General features: G+C 40.5%; 1 protein-coding gene across 1 annotated transcript in view; it reads right to left on the bottom strand.

Moving 5' to 3' along the window:
- Nucleotides 1–1,650: 1,650 nt before the first annotated feature.
- The window catches only part of KCNK13 (potassium two pore domain channel subfamily K member 13), a 58,766-nt gene continuing 39,369 nt past the window's right edge, over nucleotides 1,651–21,047 (bottom strand). The window contains exon 2 of the mRNA XM_048949354.1: nucleotides 1,651–10,542. Coding sequence (XP_048805311.1) covers nucleotides 9,656–10,542 — 887 coding nt within the window. The 3' untranslated portion in view covers nucleotides 1,651–9,655. The remainder of the gene's footprint in view (nucleotides 10,543–21,047) is intronic.

Raw genomic sequence — 21,047 nt, 5'->3', positions numbered from 1 at the left:
TTTCTTGGTCAAAACAAACAAAAAAAAAAGGCAATGGAGTAATATTTCAGCTGTGACATTACTTATTATTACTTATTGCATCTCCTCTGTATCAGCACGCTAGAAAGATGAAAAAAGCGGAGGTGTGAAACATGATGAGTTTTCTGGTGCAGAACTGAGCTCTCTGCACAGCCCTGGTCCCACTGCTTTCCCTGGCCATGCCTCAGTAGCACATCCAGTGACTGGACTTGATTTACACTCATCTCCAGGTTTCCTTTGAAGGAAGTGGAGACAGAAACGGAGGGGGTGATCTGATCTGATAACCAGCAAGCCTCCAGCATGGCTTGCTGTGCCCACACCCGGGACCCCACATCAGCTCCAGGACTGTCAACCCTTGTCCCACCAATACTGCAGCAGGGCAGGGCTGCAGCTCCCCATACCCTGGTCCTGTTAGCTATAGGCCCCGCCAAGCCACGATCACACACAGGCCCTTGTCCTGGCCCAGCCCTGCGCCTGCAGCCGCCCCCAGGGCTGGGTCTGACACCAGTCTCCCTTTGCAGGGTCTCATCCAGACTCACCAAACACTGCTCTGCTCCAGCTCCTTACTGCTCTAACACATTTGACCCGTGGAAACACTTCTGGTTTGTGTAGCAAAGTGCCAGATTCTATCATGACCCCAAGCCACCTGCCATTGGTCTCCATGCCTTCTGAGGGTTGTTCTTCCCACCTTTTTAGCATTCTGCAATGGTATTTGGGAAAAACAGACGAACGGACAAACATTTTTCTTAACATCTGTAATAATTTTGGTCAATGATATCTTTAAAAAAATTCACACGTGATAACATTGCTGTCCTTTATTGAATAGAAAAAATACCAGCATTCTAACTTTTAGAACACTTATAAACCAGTTCTGGTCATGAAAACAAGTGGGTAGTATGCCATCAGGTACTCTCACACTTTTCACCTGTAGGAGCCAAAGTTGGTGGCAATAGTGTCAGATTTTATACTTACTTATTGCTTGCAGCATGCTTCACCAATCTTTCTAGTAGCAGCTCAATAATTGAATATTTCTCAATGAGAAAATGTCAAATGAATAGGTAGTTCAAGAAATAGTGGAAAAAATACTTCAAAAAAGACTTGAATCTGATTAAATGTGAGTTTTGAATGATATTGCAGTTGCCTGTCCTCCTAGAACATTACCCTAATCCTTGATGCTTCCCACCATTCCCATTCTCCACAAAAAGTAAATAGCTTATAAAGCAGAATATGATGATGGAATGCAACACTTAAAATGCAATTAAAAAAGATTCATACCGCTACATAAATTAGCACACTAGCAATTATTCCCTTTACAGGTCTTGTAACATAAATGTACTTCCACATTTTACCCCTACTGTTATTCCAGTATTTAACTGCTGCATGAATCAGAAATGTGGGCTCTCCAGAGGTCTTCAGAGAAAGCAAAAATTTAATAAGAGAGAACTGGCCTAACATTTTTCTTAACATTACAAACATGGAAGAACAAGGACTCAGAAAACATTATTTTATATCATACCACACAATTACTTATATAAACATCCATTTTACAAAATCCTGCTATGTTCTTCACGTTTATTGTTCTGCGTCTTCTAAACAAAGTCTGAAACATTTATTTTTTCCTTCTCCCTCTTCTTTTTTTTTTCTTTAAATTTTAATTCAATTCAATCCTTACCAATTACTAATTAACCAAATGGGTCCCAATATTTATCCATGCTGCAGTCATGCTGCAGTGCAGCTCAGGACTCCAGTGAGACATGTGAGCCTGGCACAGAAGAGCCCTCCTTAGTCCCACACACTGCTCGTGCTGTAGGGCTGCCTTTTCTCAATCATGCATTTCTTGTGCCCCTTTTCATTTCATTCTCATACAGATGTGCCTTAGAGGTTAGCAATTAGTGATATCTGATTTGAACATTTTTAATTGCTTTTCACTGGGCTTTTATCTTTCTTACATCTGTGATCATCTTTTTGTCAAAGTATTATGATAGTAAGTAGGATGAAGACATACATCTAGTCAATATAGTACAATAACAGATTCTTAATACAATTTCATATGCTATTTGTTTTCTGATTGATGTTGCACCTTGAGCAGATGTTGTCATTCAGCAGTCTTTGGAGATAAATTCAGAACCCACTTCATGCAGTTTAATGTTCTTCCTTTAAAACAGAATATACTCAAGTGGTTTGTGATATTACATCCACTAACAACACAGCATTTCTGAAATGCCACAGAGTTGTCTCTAGCTCATTGTGTGTGAAGTATTATTCTTCATTTAGATTTTCCACTAACTCATCACCCTGAAATATTCCGATATTCACTGCTGGAATAATCAAGATTCTGAGAAGTGACCCGCAGAGATGGATAGAGGATAGGACCTGATTGCAATGGATACAGGAAGGACCTGAAACTGTTTGAGTATGAGGTGGAGTATCAGAAAGAGGGGGACTGGATTGCTTTGCAGGTTGTTTAAAGAATAAATGGATGTTAAATTAATCTGGGGGAAACATCAGACATAAATTTGTATGAAAACTGTTAGTTCTGCTGCTCACTTATGGGGATTTTTGTTAATAGGGAACACTATTTAAGTAAAGGAAGGTCTGAGCAGAATCCTACAACTTCATCCTACGGCTCTCCCATAAATGATCACGTGAGTAGCTCCCCAAGAGCATGGGCAGCAAAACCTTTGGTGGCGGCTGGGCAGACAGCCTGAGGTGATATTTGTCAATCTCTCAGCTGAGGAAATGAGTGAATACTGAACTATTCCGGAGTTCATTCTCAGAGATAACAGTCTTTCAACCAAGACGCAATAGGTCAGGCTGAAGGTTGAACTCGATGGTCTTCAAAGTCTTTTCCAACATAGACGATCAATTCTGATTCCTTATAAGCAGACTATTATTCTGTAGATCAAATAATGGCCTCTGGGGAAAAACCTGGTGCACAACACAGTAAGGCATGAGCAGAACTAACATTTGCACAGATGGTGGTAAAAGCAAAGCAAATAGCTAGTCAACTTTTCTCTGGATTATTCTGTAAAGTGAAAATACTTGTGCTATATGCTAGATAAAGAGCCCAGTAGCGAAGTCTCCATTGCTTTCACTGAGTCTGAATTAGTTTCTGAGCTGAGAATGCAACCAAGCCCCATGTATGGAGCCAAACTAAAATCCTCTGTTTATTTGCCAGAGGGGTAATACCCTGATTATGGCTTAGTGCTGGCAGAAACCAACTGACCTTTTCAATCTTCGCCATCTCTAATAAGACTACCAACAATAATGATACCTAGGGATCAAAATACCATCTGCTTTGTATTAGGCTGAGAAAAACAGCTGCTTAGATGCTATTTACAAAAGAATGTGTTAAACCTAGCCCTACGTATTTGCCCAAATGGAGTAGCTACGGAGGAAGGTCTGTCACTTCCTCTTGGTAGAGGAAAGTAGTCTGTATTTCATGGAAGAAAGGTACTTCCAGGACACTTCAAATAAAGTCTACATGTGGAAGGAGGATTGCCCAATTGCATGACAGGGCACAGAGACAGGCAGGAGCCAGCTGGACCTGCTTTGAACAGGGTTTTGGGCTGGATGGCATCCACAGGCTCCTTCCTGTGGATTCACCAAATAAATTATTTGGTAAATTTCTGAACTGGGTCTGGAGAGCATTATCTGTTTATTACTGTCCCCATAGACAGGATGTAGACAATGTGACAGCCCAAGTGCCAGCAGCCAGCAGCTGCCCCTACTGCAGCAATCTGGTCCCTAATGGTCCCCAAGTGTCTCCATGCCTGCTGTGCAGACCTGGTGAACCCAGTCTTCTTAATGGCTTCTAACAGGCTTAGCATAGCACCCACTGTTCAGATCACCTGCCCATTTCCAAGACTTAAAACAGATAGAATAATGAAGCTTTAAAGTTCTTTTATTTGAACTTTGAACACCACTTTTATTTGAGATTTGAACACCAAATCTCTTTGGTGGTATTAAACTCTGACACAAACTTCAAATTAGCAAAAGAGAGAGGACCTCAGCAGCTCCAAGCAGCTACATTTTAAGGATATTTAGGGTTATTTAAATTTTTCTTCTTATGCATCTTTTTTTTCAAAAGGTACCAAGAACAAGGTTAAATTTCTCAGAAAAGACCACAAACAGAAAAACTGGCAACATTCCATTGCTTTGAAAGGTATTTCTTAAGATGAAGTTTGAAAGCTAAGGCATCCTACCTTCCTCTAGCAATTTCTGTATGGACACCTAATAGGAAGTCCATTTGGAATCCAGAAAACGGCACACTTGCTTCGAAAGCAAGAGCATTAATTCTTCTTTTTAATCAAACTTTACCTTTATAAAACAATAAGCAGAGTGAAGAAAAGGATATTTCATTTTGAGCAAATCCCACCTGCCTTCCAAAATCTGAAAAAATTTGTATTTTATATGATAGCAAAAAATTTTAAGTCATGAAAACTGTAGGAAAACATTAGAGCAGAACTGTAGAACAACTAAATAGAAATGAGTGTGTCTACTCCATGAGATCGTCCTTCTATTTTTTAAGGCTTCCAAATAGCTGCAGTGACTGGGTTTTTCTCTGGTTTCACACGAAATATATATATGGATTGTATCAAAAAGCTTCTGACTACTCGCTATATTTAGCAGTATTTTTGCCCAGTGGAAAGACACTTGGTGATTCTCCAGAGCTTGTAAATGAAATTTTACAAAAGAACTTTGCTACTTCTTGAAGAAATCCAAGAAATTAAGGCACTAGCCAAATTTTACTAAACTAAGTCAAAATAATAAAAGTTACAAACTGAGCTGCTATTCCACAAATAGGAACACTGGGGGCAGGGGCAAACAGCTCTGCTTCCAGAGCCACAGCCAAGTGGCCAACCTAACACCCAGAGGAGATTTATTCAAATACAATGTTAATGAGAAATCGCCTTCCCCAAGACGACCTCTTTCGCTTGATTAATTCAGTCTGAGAAACTGAGCCAGTTTGTTTTTCATGCCCAGCCCAACAGATTATTTGCTATTCAATTTCTAAATGTGTCAAATATAATTAAAACAGGCAGAGGCCAAGATTAAATCAAACAAACTGTAAACATTGCTTGTGCTATTGGGTTGATGCAAAGCTTTCACCATAAAAGGCTTTTAAATAAATGAATTCAGCTATTATTGTGTGGCAGCACAGAAACCTTGCTGCTAGTGTTTGAACTTTTCAGGGACACTGTCAGGTCAGCTTAGATTCAAAATGTAGAACATAGCTGGGTTATGAAATTGCCCAAAGAAAATGGGTACCTGACTTCTGCTGAAAGTCAAAGTGTCGCAAGAGGTGAACTGATTTCCAGCAGGAATTAGATGCCTTTGAAAAGCCCGTTCATATCCTTGTAAACAGAAAACCATGTCCTTTGCAGAGATAAGTGAATGTAATGCCTTGATTCAAATTGAACAAGTTTTACAAAGCCTATCAAAAAACCCCGAGAGCTGCCCTTACTTACGGTATACGATCATATTTTTTTAGCATTACATATTCTATTTTATTGTGCAATAACGATATTTCACAAGAATTATATTGTTATGGCGTGGCGTAACTTATAAGCCTGACTTCCAGTAAATTAGTTCATCAAGGACTTTCAGTTTCAGTATGCCAGCCTGCAACTTGCTGCTTAATCCACTGGCTTTAGTGGCACTCCTGATTTGAAGTGCAGATCCAGAGCTTCAATACATCCAAGATTTTCACAGAAACATCTTTGCATTAAAAAAATAAAGCCTGCATCTCATTAGCCATAATGCAAATTCATATCAGGAAATGGGGAAACAGTAATTCTGAAAGCAGGTTCCTGTCTTCTTTTAGTTCTAACCAATACAAATTAAAATTGAAATTTGCTTTTGAAATAGATCCCTAGCTATCTGACAATATTTCTTTTCATTTATCCTCATCACTGCTTTCATTTGTAAGAAATGTGATGTTGCCTGAATTTCTGTTGTTGATTTTTTTACACAGGATGGATATTTGGAACTCCCGTGATAAATTCTTCTTTTTTTGGCACATCTATACTTCTATCTCCAAGTATCACATGTCTTTAAAAACTTGATGTTACATTATGAACTGAGCTTTTGGGGCTTTCGTCCAATGGCTTTAGAAAAGCAACTGCAGGAGCACCACTGTAGCTCTGCAGAAGTTCCCTTTCCAGTCTTTAAGGTTTTTTTATTTTTTCAAATCCCTAATATTCTCTAATGATTCTTTTGGCCTCACAGGGAAAGCATTCAGCAGAGCTTCTAACTGGTAAGTCAGAGGTGTTTTGGGGACTGCATGACTTCATGATACAAGGTGGCACAGTCACAGAATGTACAGCCCTTCACTGCAATTCACATCTGAACAGAGGTGATTAGGTAAAACTAGTGCACTTATTCCCTCTTTATCTTCAGTGGACAAGAAATCTGACCACAGAATCACTGTAGAGTGCCTTGTGATGGGTAGGCTTGGGTCATGCAAAAACCATAGCAGAGAGAGAAGGAGGGCAAGGCTGATGAACAAAGGCAGAGCTAGTGCATGCCAAAACCATTTACTTGATCCCCTGCTTTCATAACTATAGATGGCTTCAGATATATTGAAAGTAACTGCGAAAGTTTTCTCTGCGATGATGGATACTGAGGGGTTGGTATCCTAAAGAATGGAAAGGAGCAATACTGCTGGCTTGCACTTTGGGAGCAACGAGGATCACCCTACGACCATCCTAATGATCTGCTACCAGGCTTTGTCATATCCTGAAAACTGAAAAATCTCTCGTGAATTGACTAGGCAGATTGTAATGCTTTCTTTATTTCCATTAGTTCCCATGCATTTTTCTCTCCTTCAATATGTTTTCTCAACTATTTGCTATGAATATTGCCTGAAATATTACTTCAGCTGTTTCACTGTGTTGTGCTTAGATCTCCAGAATCAAATTTTGAAAGCTAATTAGGTAGGGAAGGATTGAGGTTAAAATCCTATTTGCATCCTGGTCATTAATGATGATGCAGAACTGTAGAATAACATGGACACAAGGAACTTGTGTATTTTGGTTATTTCATATGGTTTTGCCTTGATCATTTAGGAAAAGGGGTAACACTGAGTATCTTCTGTCTACAGCACTCAGCAAAATTTGACATTTTCAAGTACGTCAGATTTAATAACCAGCATAAATGGAGATATTAGCTGCACTTTCAAAGGTTGCAGCTGTTCTGATCAGGATGAGAGCTCTGCTTAAGCAATGGGTGAAGTCCTAAATGATTCCTCATAGTGGCAGCATGAGGAATACTTCTGCAACACTGAAATCTTAGGGTTACAGGCAGTGAACAGAGACACTGCTGAACGAAATCAGAAAGAAGTACTTTTCTCATTTTATATCCAAGTATTTTTATTCAGTATGGTTGAGACAAAGCTTTGGGAGAAAAAAAAAGTGTAACAGTGTAATAGATTTTGGATCCTATAATGTAACTCAAACATATCAGCAGCAATTTTTTGAAAATACGTCAAACCACTAGAGACAAATGCAATTCCTTTTCTGGCCAGAGTTAAGGTTTGTGAGCTGATTTGGATCTTACATAAAGGCAAATGTGGAGGGACATTTCACTGCTGCACAGCTGAGAAGACAGTAGGCTTGCAAGTAGTGGCTGCAGCTTGAAGCTCTCCTTTTAACTAAGGACAGCAAAATTTGACTTAGAATATTTTAACTTTAAAATGTCAGGAAGAGCATGCAATTCTTTTTCATGAGTTAAGTGCAGTTGTTTATTTTCTGATTTTGCTTTACTGTATGAAAGATTCCAAGAGGTATGTTCTCTTTTCAAATTCAAATATTGCTTGAAATGAGTATTGAAACACTATCTTACAGTACTAGGAACCTGAAAAAAAGAACTTTGAGGCAGACTGAAGAAAAAGGATGTGATACTACTATGTAAGTTGAAGAAGCTATCTGCATTTTTCCATGTGAGTGAAATGAAGAACTACATGGGGCTCCTTTAAATGTCCTAAAATTGTAGTATTCTGGAAGGTATTCTAGCTAAACAGAAATGAGAAAACGTCCAGTCCTGATACATGTACTGTTCTCTTTAGGGAGAATTGGATCAGGTCCTTTTGTGACTCAGTCAGTATATTTACACTTATATACTGTTCAGCTCTGATTCATTGAATGGTTAAAGAACTAGGAATTCAGCCTAGACCTCCTTAAATTCTCACTAGACTCTATGTTGATTCAATCCCTTATTTCTCCAATTATCTAATAGAAAGCATGATTTCACTGTCATTAAAGATCACCCAGTTTCCTGTTTTCATCTTCTTTTTGCTGTTATTATGCTTCTCATTGAAGTCTCCTTTCTACTCATAATGAACACTCAGAGCATTTCATTGAGAAAAACGAGGAGTTAAACGTTCTCTAATCTTCTAATCAAGACCCTGTCATTATCGTTACTGAATGCCAAAAGAGGTGTAGAAAGACAAAACTGCACGAGAGGTGAAAAGGACATTGCTGAAGTGATTTTGTGACCACGGTCACTTATAATAATGCACCGAATGTTGGCATGGCAATCTAATTGTGTAATGAAGACTGTTCTGTAAACCCAGTTACAAGTTGCATTACATAATGTTGATGCTGAACTGCTTCAGTCACAATTGAGCACAATATGAACAGAAATTTGTAAAATTCTCTGGTTGTTATTGTACAGTAATTCAAACAGCTTGTCAGTATGGCATTTTTTTTCCCAATTAATTGGATATTTTTGAAACAGAAAGCTGTGATTCAATTTTAGAAGAAAAAATAGCCATGGGAAAATCACGTGTTTCACCAATAGAAAGGAAAAAAAAAAAAAGAAAGTAGGCTAATTTTTTATTTTATCACTTTTGACAGTGTCCTTTTAAAGGGAAGACTAAAATAAATTCTAAAGGCCAAATTCTCCTCTCATTCAAATCACAATAGCTCCAGAATACTTAGTCCACCTTTCATACAATTGCTTCAGATTTATATAATTTTAATGGCAGCAGAACCTGGCTTTTCAAAGCTAGCTGTTTCACAACAGGAATACATTTCAAGAAGTGATATTTAAAAGAAAATAAATGTTTTTTTTCTTCTATTTTCAGTTTTTTTTCCTGTTCCATTAAATTAGATCTAATTAGATCTGCAATATGACAGAGAAAGGCTTATAATGATTCCTCCTTTAGTCTTAAATAAGCTACCTTCAGAAGACAACTATGAAAAGAGTTAAGACAGAAAGTTCAAAACAATCTTTGAATTCAGAATATGTTCAGAAGATACTCTCGATTTGTTCTAATACTACAGATTTTGTATCTTGAAATCTGTATTTCACAAAAATGGAAAAGCAAAGGATGTGAAAAATTGATTTGAAGGCTAAATTGAATTTCTCCTGTAATGGCCTGTTGGAGGCACAGAAGGGAGGGGAGGGAGAAAGGCTGAGACCGGTGCAATTCATGGAGCCAGTGACAGCCCAAAAACATGTGAGTGGTCTTCCAACAGAAAGTATGCTTTTCACACCCACCTCACCATCTCCCTAGGACAGTTCTCTCCCTAGGTACATCCACATGATCCACATTGTTTTTGTACACGTTGAAATGCTTCACACTGCTTCACTGTTATTCCTGTACTATTTTATAATACTGTTCTGTATTATATTACCTATCCACACTTGTCTCTGCCAGTCTGTTATTCATAATCGCTAGGGCTCCAACTCCACCAGAGAATCCATTCTGCTTTGAGCTCATTTGCCGCGGATAGCCATTAGCAGTTTCAGACAGCTGTTTCTGCATGATGGCCAGGGAAACTTTGTTGGAGGCCAGGAAGTCCTTCATTGAGATCATCTCTCCTGACAGCCGGCGTCCATCTGTGTCGCTCTCATTGACGATGTCAGTCTCGATGGAGATGTTTCTCCGGCCGCGCACGTTTCCTGGCATTACCACGTTCCTCCGTGACCGAAATAATTTTCTTTGGCATCTATGGCAGCACCTGCAGTCCAGCTTCTTTAGTATCCAGTTTATAGATTGTTTGATGACGATAGAGATCACGTTAAATAAGGAATAGATGCAGCAAACCCCCATGAGTATGAAGACAAAATTGCCAAAGCGATAGAGACCTTGGCTCTCATAGTGGGTGTTCTGGCTGCTTACCAGATCACCAAAGCCAATGGTACTGAAGGCCACGAAGCAGAAGTACAGTGAGTCAAAGTAACTCCACCCTTCAATCGGTGTGTACATAGCAGAGGCACAGCAGGAGATGATGAGCGATGCTACACACAAAATCAGCATGACGTAGTACACTGAGGGCTTCCAGCCTGCCAGGCTGTCTGCCTCCGAGGTCCCCGAGCCCCGCCGGCCGTCGTGAGGGAGGACCCCTTTCCTCCTCAGCTGTCTCTCATGGCAGGACTTCATGACATAGGCTATGACAGTGATCAGGCGCTCCAGGAACAGGTTAAAGAACAAGATGGTCCCTGCACATCCTATAAGGCCATAAAATATAAGAAAAATTTTGCCTCCAACGGTGGCTGGGGTGGTCATGCCAAACCCTGGAAGATAAAACAGAAGGGTTTTTTTAAAAAAGCCATTAGTTACTGAACAGAAGTTTTGTCCCAGGCTAGCCAGAATAGACAGAGGTACTGACAGCAACTCCTGGTAGCACAATCAGCTCTGGAGGAAATGGAGGTCACTCCCCAGACAGCTATCTGCTTGAGCTTCACTGTGTCCCTGCAGCATGCAGAAGGTAGGCCATGCAAGCCTTTCCTCCAGAACCAGAATGAAACAAAAAAGCAAGAGAAAACACACAGGAAACAAATCAGAGTTTAATTTTTGTCTTGTTGCAGGCTCACTCTGCTGTTGTTGTACCTTGTTTCATTTCTAGCTCCAGGATTATCACACTCACTACTTGTCCCTGAAGCTGTTCCATGCAGGGGTCCAATCCAGGGGCAGCTGTCACTTCCCAAGCACAGGGTCTGTCCCCACCACAGTCACACAGCCCAAAATAAAGTCTCCCTGTGTCTCACCAAGCTGTGGCTAGGAGAATAGATGGCACATGGGCCAACACCCAGCACGGTGCCACGGCCCAGCCAGGGAGCCCAGCAGGTAAAGCGCCTCACAGCCCTGCATCCGACTTGGTGTCAGCCACCAATTATCAGCTTCTTATAAGTCACTGCTGAGCTTTTCTTGTTTGTCCACTTCCATACTTAAATCTGTACTTGGATCTTAAACAATGTCTCCTCTGGTCTCATTCCAGTTTGAGGGATTTCTCAGGTCTGAGGTGCTTCAGGTTTCTCTCATCTCTTTCCCTTACTGAAGCTTGCAAATAATACTTTTGGTTAGACCATCTTGTCTTAATATGAGGTTACTGAAGAATAAAGACTGAACAAGCATGTCCAGAACACTGACCAAATTAGACCAATATACATGCTAAGTAAGTTTGCTCCTATTTAATCTTCCTGGAGAAGATTAATAAGGGAAGAAATAACTAATCAATGAAGCCAATCTTGCTAGGAGAACAGAGAAATCACATCGGGCAAGATACACATTTATTTGTTTCCTTCTCTTCACAATTGTGAATTGTGAGATGCTAGTTATAAAATAAAGAAACAAGGCTCTGAAAAATAAAGGAAATTGTATTTGAATCATGGTACATTTGTGCTCTGAAGACAGACAACCACAGCATGAAGAAACCATGCTTCCAACTGCACTCATTCTACCACAGGAAACCTGCTATAGCACAGCTCCTTCTTGGACGTGGCTTCTGCTTCTGTGCATTTAATGACAGCCCTCAACCTCACCCCACTCGCCTCACTCCTGGCTAGGCTGTGGTGCTGCTGCTGATGGTCCTGTTGACCTGCAGTACCGCTGAGCTGTGGTCTGTCTGGGCTGTGGTCCTGCTGAGCTGTGGTTCCTCCTAACAGTCGTCTCTTTGGGCCACATTCTCCAAACCCCAGCTCCCAGAGGACCTGAAGGAGGCTCTAGCGTTCTCATTAAAGCTCTCTGCTGGAGAGAGCTGGACTGCAGCTCTGTATTGTGGAGGAAACACAGGCCTCGGTACTATCATTCTCAAATCAAACATCGGAGCACATACTACATTCCAATGTGTAACTAGACTTTCCTAGTTGCTAAGCATTGCTTGTGGGGAAAAAAAGAAACAACTATGGGCTTAGAAGCAATTGACACTTTGCTCCCCAGCTCCACTGCTGAGGGGTGCCAGCTGCCTGGGATCAGGATTTCAAGTAGGAGCAACACCACAGAGCAGGGACATGGCATTGCCCACTTGAGTTAGAGCCCTGCCCCAGATGGTGAGTGGGCAACTTTCAGAGAAAGGATATTGGAAAGTATGAATAAAGAAGAACATATAAATAGGGGGATCCTTCCCTGGTATATACCTTTCCTGGAATCTGCAGTTCAGAGGATTTCAGGACATCATGTTTAATAATTTCTCCATCAATCCTGTCAAATCCTCTTTCAAATCATTTATACTTTTGCTCTCCTGAGGCAGTAAGTCCCACTATTTAATTGTGCTTTGTGGAAAGGAAGTCTTTGTCTAACCTGCTACCTGACAATTCATTTCAGGCTTCCTACTGTTGCGATAACATTATCCACTCATCTTCTCCTTTCACCTTCCCCCTTCTGGGTTTATAGACTTCTGTTATTTCCTCCTTTCTCATTTCTTTCCCAGTCTGAGGAGGTCTATAGTATTTAGTCTCTAGTTTCTCTCTGTTAAGACATATATCTAACCAGTATTATTGCCTTTCTTGTTTCTTCTCTGCCTTATTACTGTCCTTCAGAGATAAAGAAGTAGAACAAGAATGGTATACAATATTTTAGATTACTCAGACATGAAGGATAGAGGAGAAGCCAACAGAAAAATATACAGGTGGGGAATGACTTAGTGAGCAATGAGACCACCTGATCCATGGAGCCAAACAGGGAAAGAGCAAAAATTCAAACTGCAGCCTGAGAAGCAAATACAGAATGAAATTATGAAATCATATAAAAGAGGAAATAAAAGCAGTGGCTGACAGTTGCAGATGATTTGAAAACACAAGATTACTTTTTGTGGTGAAGAAATAAAAACAGGAAACAACTGCAGGAAAAAACTGCTAGTGATATGGAATTTTTATGGTATGAGAAATGCTGGTGGAATGTAAAGAATATTATTTTACAAATAGAAGAGGATTATTTCATGTGGAAATCAAGATGATAGTTAATCAAATAGGAATCAGGTCATTCTGAGCTGGAAAAGTGGAACATTTTTAAGCTACTGGAAAGCGCTTCAATCAATTTGTTGGAAATGTCTGTGGATATGACACCATCTTAGTAGCAACAGATATGCATATCAATTTCTACACAGCAATGAAGATGGTCTTCTGAGTACAAATTTCAGACTTCTATTCTGAAATTAGCACAGTACTGATTTGCCTGTAAGCCACGATCCACTTATTACAACAAACTGGTGTTGTATTTCACAATATTCAGCTGTACCCAACAACTACATTCCTTGTAGCTTCATTTTTCCTTCACTATTGTCATTTTTTGACATATTGCTCAAAAGAATACTCAGACTTGTTTCCTGAATATACAAAAATATCTTTAGCAGAGCTGAGTTTGCAGAAGCTGGAAGGAATTCAACCTCCAGAGTCAATAAAAGTTTTCTAAAGCACCGCACACCTCCCACTCAGAACAATTTTGCAGATTTTGGCTTGGTAGCAACACTTGTTGAAGTCTGTTATTAGTGCTCTAAAACCCACCTCTGTGTTCAGAATACACTGTGTGCCTATTCCAAAAGGACATAAGGATACTTAAAAGAACGATAAAGGAAATGTAAATACATCAACAGTGTAATGTAATCATGTTCCATGGTTTCATAAAGCAATTAATGAGTCTAATCAAAGAAAAGCAACCAACTGTAGTTCTTACCAACAGTTTGAGAGGAAGGACTGATGTGCAACAAGAAGCCCTCTTGAAGATGAACCCTCTGGCAGAAGGTAAATACCAATATTACACAAACGCTCTCCTCAAAGATTAGTGTGTTCATATTGAAATACAACAAGAGAAAATGAGCATCAACTTTCTATAATTAATCAAATCTACAAAATGTCTGGTTCATCTAATTTTTCTCTTCAATATCCTGATTATCAGCCTTTGAAAACCCAGAAGAGCTAAATTAAAGCAATCCCAGAACCTGGGCTGCACAGCCATCCTCATCCGCCCTCATCTCCCATCCCCATCCCATTGCATTCTCCTGATGCATCTGCACGGCATGGCTGAGGCTGAAGCTGTGCTCCCCTCATCCTGATGTCCTCAGAAGGCCACGGTACACTGCCCCCAGGAGTCCAGCTGCCTACTGCAGGCAGTTTTTATGTCATATCATCTCTACTGTAAACTACTCCAGAGCTACCGGTTGCTGTTTCTCCAGGTCATCACACACACTTTGCCTGGAGGTACACCATTTGCCACACATTCCTAATTCTGGATTTTCTGACATTCATGTATTATATTATTTAAACTTTCCATTTCCTGGTCGCTTAGTATTGTGAAAGGGTATGAAAAGCAGTTCATCAATTCTAACCCTTCATGAATGAAGCCTGGAGCACTGAATATAATATAACTGTGTAGGAAGACTAGACAGACATGTAGATTTCACACTCCATTTTGGCTCATGAGATTGAATCTTTCCATTGTTCTGCAAGATAGCACTTTTTCTTCTTTTTTCCAAGAGGCTTCATTTCCCTTTTGAATATGTGTGTTGGGTGCTTTTGGTAGCAGTTTGCTTCTCCTGCCTTTCCCACAAAGAAGTGGGTAGAAAGAGGGGGTAACAGTATAGCAACAATAATGAATCACTGTAATGCTAGAAATATAGTCACCAAATGGCTTTCCAGTTCAATTGACAATCAGAGCTCTTTGTGCGGTTTCTATATTCCCATTGTATTTCCTATTTATTTAATTCTTTTCTTTGTTTGCCTCTATCAGCTCTAGTTTGGTCGTGATTCACCAGGAAAACAATAAATTTCACCAGTGGAACAACAACAACAACAAAAAAATGATCGAGGACCAAAAAATGTGGAAGCCAAACTAAATAGGACCAAGAGATTTGACTGTAATGAAAACTGTAATTACTTTAGATAAATATAGGAAATCCTGCATACCTGCAAAGTTGCTGACCCTCTTTCCCCCAGTACACATTCTGCACTGAGCTATTTACATAGGGATATTGTGTGCTTCTAAAGGAGAGGCAGAAAAAACAACTTTAACAGAAGCTGTACTTGAAAGATTTTATTGAGAAAATGTCCTGTACTGTTCCCACAGTGTGCAGACACTATTAATTTGGTAAAAATCACTTCTGTCATGATAGTTTATTCTTGTACTCTCCAAGCAGGACAAGTAGTGCTACCAAAATTCTAGTTCCGCCAGAATAATCCTGTCTCCAATAAGAACTCTTCTAGGAACAGCTAAAGCACTGCAAATTATCCCATATTACTCCCCTTTTGACACCCTCACACCAGCAAGCTTATAACAGAGCCCTGTTCTGGAAAGAAAGGAGGACATCAAGTCCTTCCCAGTAAGAGAAGAAGAAGAAACCGTATAGAGGACATGTTTATGGGAACAGGTGTGGGACTGTCACAGCTATCCGACAGCTGTACTTGGACTTGGGTCCAACCTCTAACATGGAAAATATCTGGCACAGTTTATCTTCCTAGCTGCACGCATACATCACAAACATGCACATATCCCACTTTGATTTCACACCAGTGGAAGCTCTGCATCTGAGCAGAGTTTGTCTGGTGACACACTGGTGGTCACATGTTTTCACAAATGCTTGTTTCATCATCCTGACCATTTCACTGACTGCAGGGGAATAACAAGTTAGCTGAGTCCTGAAACGCTCTGTTAGTGCAACAATTATTTGACACAATAAGATTTTCTCATGGGCAGCCTGGTGTGCCTTAGTATCCCTTTCACTGGCACTGCTACTCTCTTGCACAGATAGCTTCATGGTACAGAGGTGCTCAGCCTGCCAGGAACACAGGGGATATGTGACTGTAGCAGCTCAGCTCCTCTATGCTTTCTGCTCCTCTGCTTGGTGATCTGTGTGAATGTTGCACCCAGGCATCCCCAGCACTCCTTGAAAGCTGTAAATGCCTCCAGGGCTATTAGAGCTGAGTCATATCTGCAAATCCAACACTATGCTAAGTGACCAGCTGCTTGGTGACCTGGGACCTTCCCTTCAGTGGCAGCGCTGCTGCTCCATTCTGTGCCAGCCTACACCCACGATGTCGTGCATGCAGCTCAGCCCAGGCAGATATGGAGGGATTGTAACCTTCTGCACAGCTCCTAGCAGCACTCAGTCCATTCCTAAAGGGCAATACTGAAGTTGAAATTAACAATTTAAGATGCTGTGATGAAAAAATAAATGTAGCTACCCAAGTGCAAACTACAATTCCTCATATATCTTGATACCTTCTTCCCTCCCTAACTTATCTGGAGAGTCACAAAACCTAGCAGAAAGCAATACCGCCACTGTTTCAAAGCCCACTGAATTATTTTCAAAGAAATGAGACCAAACCATATGATACAAAACCTTTTCTTTCCACTAATGGCAGCAAAGAGTTGAACTGGTAAAGTTCAACTAGCACAGCATCACAGAATGGCCAGGGGCGGAAGGGACCTCAAGGATCATGAATCTCCAACCCCCCTGCCACATGCAGGGCCACCAACCTCCCCATTTGATAGTAGACCAGGCTGCCCAGGGCCCCATCCAATCTGGCCTTGAACACCTCCAGGGACGGGGCATCCACAACCTAAACTGGTAAAAAACTAGTAAATGAGTCTGACTCGCTCCAATAACTGAACTGCCCTATCTCATTCAAATATAAATCTTAGCTGTCAACAATCATGGAAAATACATATGGGAAATAATTGCAGTATTGAAAGTTGATATTAGTGATTCTTCTGTGGTTCTGCTAGGTTGGTTCATACATATTCCTGAGCCATCTATAGCATGCAGGAGCTTCTAGAGTGGCTCTCACACTGGAACTCAGGAGACTGTGCTGATCTGGAGGATTTGGCTAACTGGAGTCCTCAGCTCTGTGAGCCAACAATGCCAGGCTATCCTGGGACATGCTTGCATGCCCTGCTGGCTCCATACAACAAAAAAATTGTGGGATCTCAAGATGTTACCACCTCCCAGATTGAAACTAGGCTGAGAGCTGTTTGTCTTCAAGCCCTTTTCTTCCTAGAAGCAGTAGGAACCTTTGGCTCCTCTGCCATACAAGCTTTTTGGATGAAAAGACTATATTTAAAGCCTTTATTCTCTACGTGGCTTTGAGATGTAGAGAAAGTTATTTCTCATCCTTTTCCAATATGCATACACCAGGCAAGCATATGTGCACATGCACACACAGGCATGTACACACACATACATGTTTCAAAGCCTTCCTCAGCAGCAGCAAAAGGGCAGCTCTGCACTTGACAGTCACAAGAGCACAAGAAGATCCAGGACAAAAGCTTGACACCAACAAAACATGCACACCAATGAGACCCAGAAAAATGAAGACAGGGATAAAGCAAGGGCTTTTAAACTATACTTGCTAGAGTCCTAGGTCAACAGCCCAAGTCTTTACTGCTTTGCAATTTTTCATCTCTCTCAATTCACACACCAGACTTTTCAGCACAGATATTCAAGCTGCACCTTCTTCATCAGTCTTTTGTGCAAACAGGGTGAACTCATGGACTTTAGACGTGCAGACCAGAAAGAGCATCTTGGTGTTGTCAGTGAGCAGGTCAGGAGGCCTGGGTGAGTTGATGCTTGCACTAAAACCAGGGCAGGCTGAACAAAAATAGTGAGGCTGAGGGAGAGGAGGAAAATAAGCTTTGAGGAATGTACCAGTCTCACGTTCAGTCTGTGATAGCAGGGACACAAGGATTTGTGTGACTGACTATGCATAACATTTCTTTGTCTCAGAAAAGTCTCCTAAAAAACTGAATCTTGTAACACAGCTGTAGAAGATTAGTGTCATGATAAGTGTATGAATGAGACTTCAAGGGCAGAAATAACTTGTGGGGTTTTCAGTAACTTGGTTTTGGAGAGCAGAAGTAAAATTGATGTTGTGTTAAAGTATATGATGCAATGTCCGTATTTAACACAGCAAAGTTTAACTCACAGTGAGTCACTGTTGAAACCTGCCTTTGGAGTTGGATAACTGTTACTGCTTCTTCTCATTTCAAATACATAAACTGCATAGTCTGTATTGAAAAGAAACCTAGTGTAAGAAAAGCTCTCAATTTTGAGAAATCTAAAAGGCTTAAATAAAATAACTGCTAAAGGTACAACACTGGGAGTAAAATATAATAAAAATTCAGTATTAGTAGACAATTTCTTTATGGATCTGTTGATACCTCAGTTACAAAGTCTATGTAGTCCTTAAATAATGTATGACCTTTTCTGAGATACAGCCTCTGTAATTTTAATTATTTTAAGGGTGTTTCATTTTTTTGTTTTTTAAATATGATAATTCGTGGGAACCCTGCCATTGTGTTTCATATAACTAAGTTTATCTTTTATTTAAGGTTCGTGCTAGGTCTTGTGTAACAGAAATACACAGCCTTGTTACAGTTCCATTGCTACCATAAATTCCACGTATAAATATTTTACACCTACCTTCTGGTTTCCCTCCACAATTTTTATGTAGTTTTTGAAGCCTGAGGTGCTGTGCCCAATGACTCTCCATCGTCCCTTGATAGATGGGTAACTCTGCACACTGTTTGCATTACTACAGGGCAAGAACAGAGCTAAGTTTTGAAAAGACATTGTAACTATTTTATAGTTACTTTTTATGACTTGCTGGATCACAGAATGGCCAGGGTTGGAAGGGACCTCAAGGATCATGAATCGCCAACCCCCCTGCCTCATGCAGGGCCACCTACTGTTTAATAGTAGACCAGGCTGCCTAGGGCCCATCCAACCTGGCCTTGAACACCTCTAGGGACAGGGCATCCACAACCTCTGGGTAGCCTGTTCCAGCACCTCACCACTCTGAACATTTAAGGCAGATGTAATTTTTATGTATTCTTAAAGTACTGAAAAATATTATATTTAATATTTTCTATCAAAAGGTAACCAAGATCTACAGGTGGATGTGACACTGTACCTGGCCCAGACTGACTGCTCACCAAAGGCAGCCATCAACAGTTTGGCAGGCTCCAAGAGGCACAGCAATGCCCACAGCTCTACTAGGGCTGTAGGAGTATGCAAGCACTCGATGACACCTGTTCAGCACTCCCCAGCCTTGGAAAGGCAGCAAAGGTTCAGTTGTGCAGCTGTGTGGGGATGTCCTGCAGGCACCAGTTCTCGAGAGACCTTAGAGCTCTAACACAGGTAGCTATCAACAAAATTCAGTGGGCAGAGCTGTTAGCACTGCTGTTTCAGCCCTCTCACAAAGGCTGCAGCCCTAAACACAGCTGCTCTACAGAGGAAACACTCTGCACTTTATAACTGAAAACTAGAAGTTCTACTTGCTATCTTGGCTGGCATTGCCAGACAGGCAAGGGGAAGAGATTGTTCGGCTCTGCTCTGGTATGGCCTCACCTCCACCCTGGGAAGGTTTGGGCTCCACAATATAAGAAGGAGATAAAACTGATAAGTAAGCACCCACAGGAGGGCTCTACAAAGATGGCAAAGAGTCTGGACATGGAAGTTAGAGAGAAGATTAACGGAGTCACAGACATGCTACACTGATAAATGCATACGATTGTATCAGCGCCAGTTAAGCATATGCATGTATGATGAACATGTATGTGCGCATAAACCTTTTATTCTGTTGAATAGTCTACACTGCTAACAACAAACAGCAGCTTCAAGCCATAACTCACCTGGGCACAATAATACCAGAATCATAGCTAGCACCGCTTCAAGGGTACATTTTAAAGCAGTCAGTCTGGAGCAATTACAGAATTGGAACAAAATGTGTGCCATAGGTTTGCCTACACTAAAATGTTCCATCTAAGTGGTACAAACTTAGGTATATTTAAAAGGTTTTCTGATGTTAGTTTAAATTGTCTTACTTGACTTTTGTTTTTGGCATGCATAAATAAAGTATCCGATTTTTCTTGGAGGAAAACAGTGTTTATACATCTTCTGGAGGGATTTTTTCACCCAATACTGTAGGAAAGGTACATACGTCAAAGCTTCCGTGTTTTGCTTTGTCAGCCCAAGAGGCATTAAGAGAGCTTCCCCTTGTATACAGTTCTAGTGTTTCTTCTCTTTTAAAGGTAAAGCTAAAGACACTTTTTTTTTTTTTTTTTTTTTTTTTTTTTTTGCTTTCCCACACTGAAAAACAACAAGATAGAATTTGTGAGTTCTTCCTCTTGAACATAAAAGACCAGGGAAACCATGTCAGTGACTTTTAGGTAAAGTGGACTTCATAAAATTAATGCTCTTCCCTGGCTCTAAATTTCAAGACAGCTGCAGCACATTTATGCAACAGCATTACTTGCAGTTCAGCTAAAGAAGAAAGACTTCTGCTGCAAATGTTAAGCAAAAGAAAGAAAAGGAAAAAAAAAACCCAAACCTGTCTCTGGCTAGGCTGGAAGAAAGCTGGACTGAGATAAGATAATTTTTGATACCGTAAAAGAATCAGTATATGTGCATGTATGTTTGTATGTAATTACATCTTCCTAACTAATTCAAACTTTGTCCTGATGACAGAGAGAAGGCTTGGGAGGAACTGCCAACAGAACCATCACATGCCAAGAGCCTCAACACTGCCACCTCATAGTAACAGAAAACCTCATCCAAAAAATGAAGTTAGCCTGAAGCTTATATACATCGAGAGCAAGGATAGATCAAAAGAAGCATGTATAAAAGACATCACAGACACCACCTCAGCTCCTCAGAGACAGGCAGTCCCACAAAAGCTTTGAATAAAGACAAAAAATTCACTGATACAAAGAAAGTGCTTCAGGAGATACAAATAAAAAGCACGAGGTCACATCCTAAAGAGAAATCTGTTGGTATGGTATGTAGCAGGATTCTTGAAATGTTCTGTAT

This window comes from Lagopus muta, chromosome 6, assembly GCF_023343835.1.
Source record: "Lagopus muta isolate bLagMut1 chromosome 6, bLagMut1 primary, whole genome shotgun sequence".
NCBI lineage: Eukaryota > Metazoa > Chordata > Aves > Galliformes > Phasianidae > Lagopus > Lagopus muta.
Note: the sequence above shows the minus strand (reverse complement) of the source record. Positions and strands in the feature narration are given on the sequence as shown.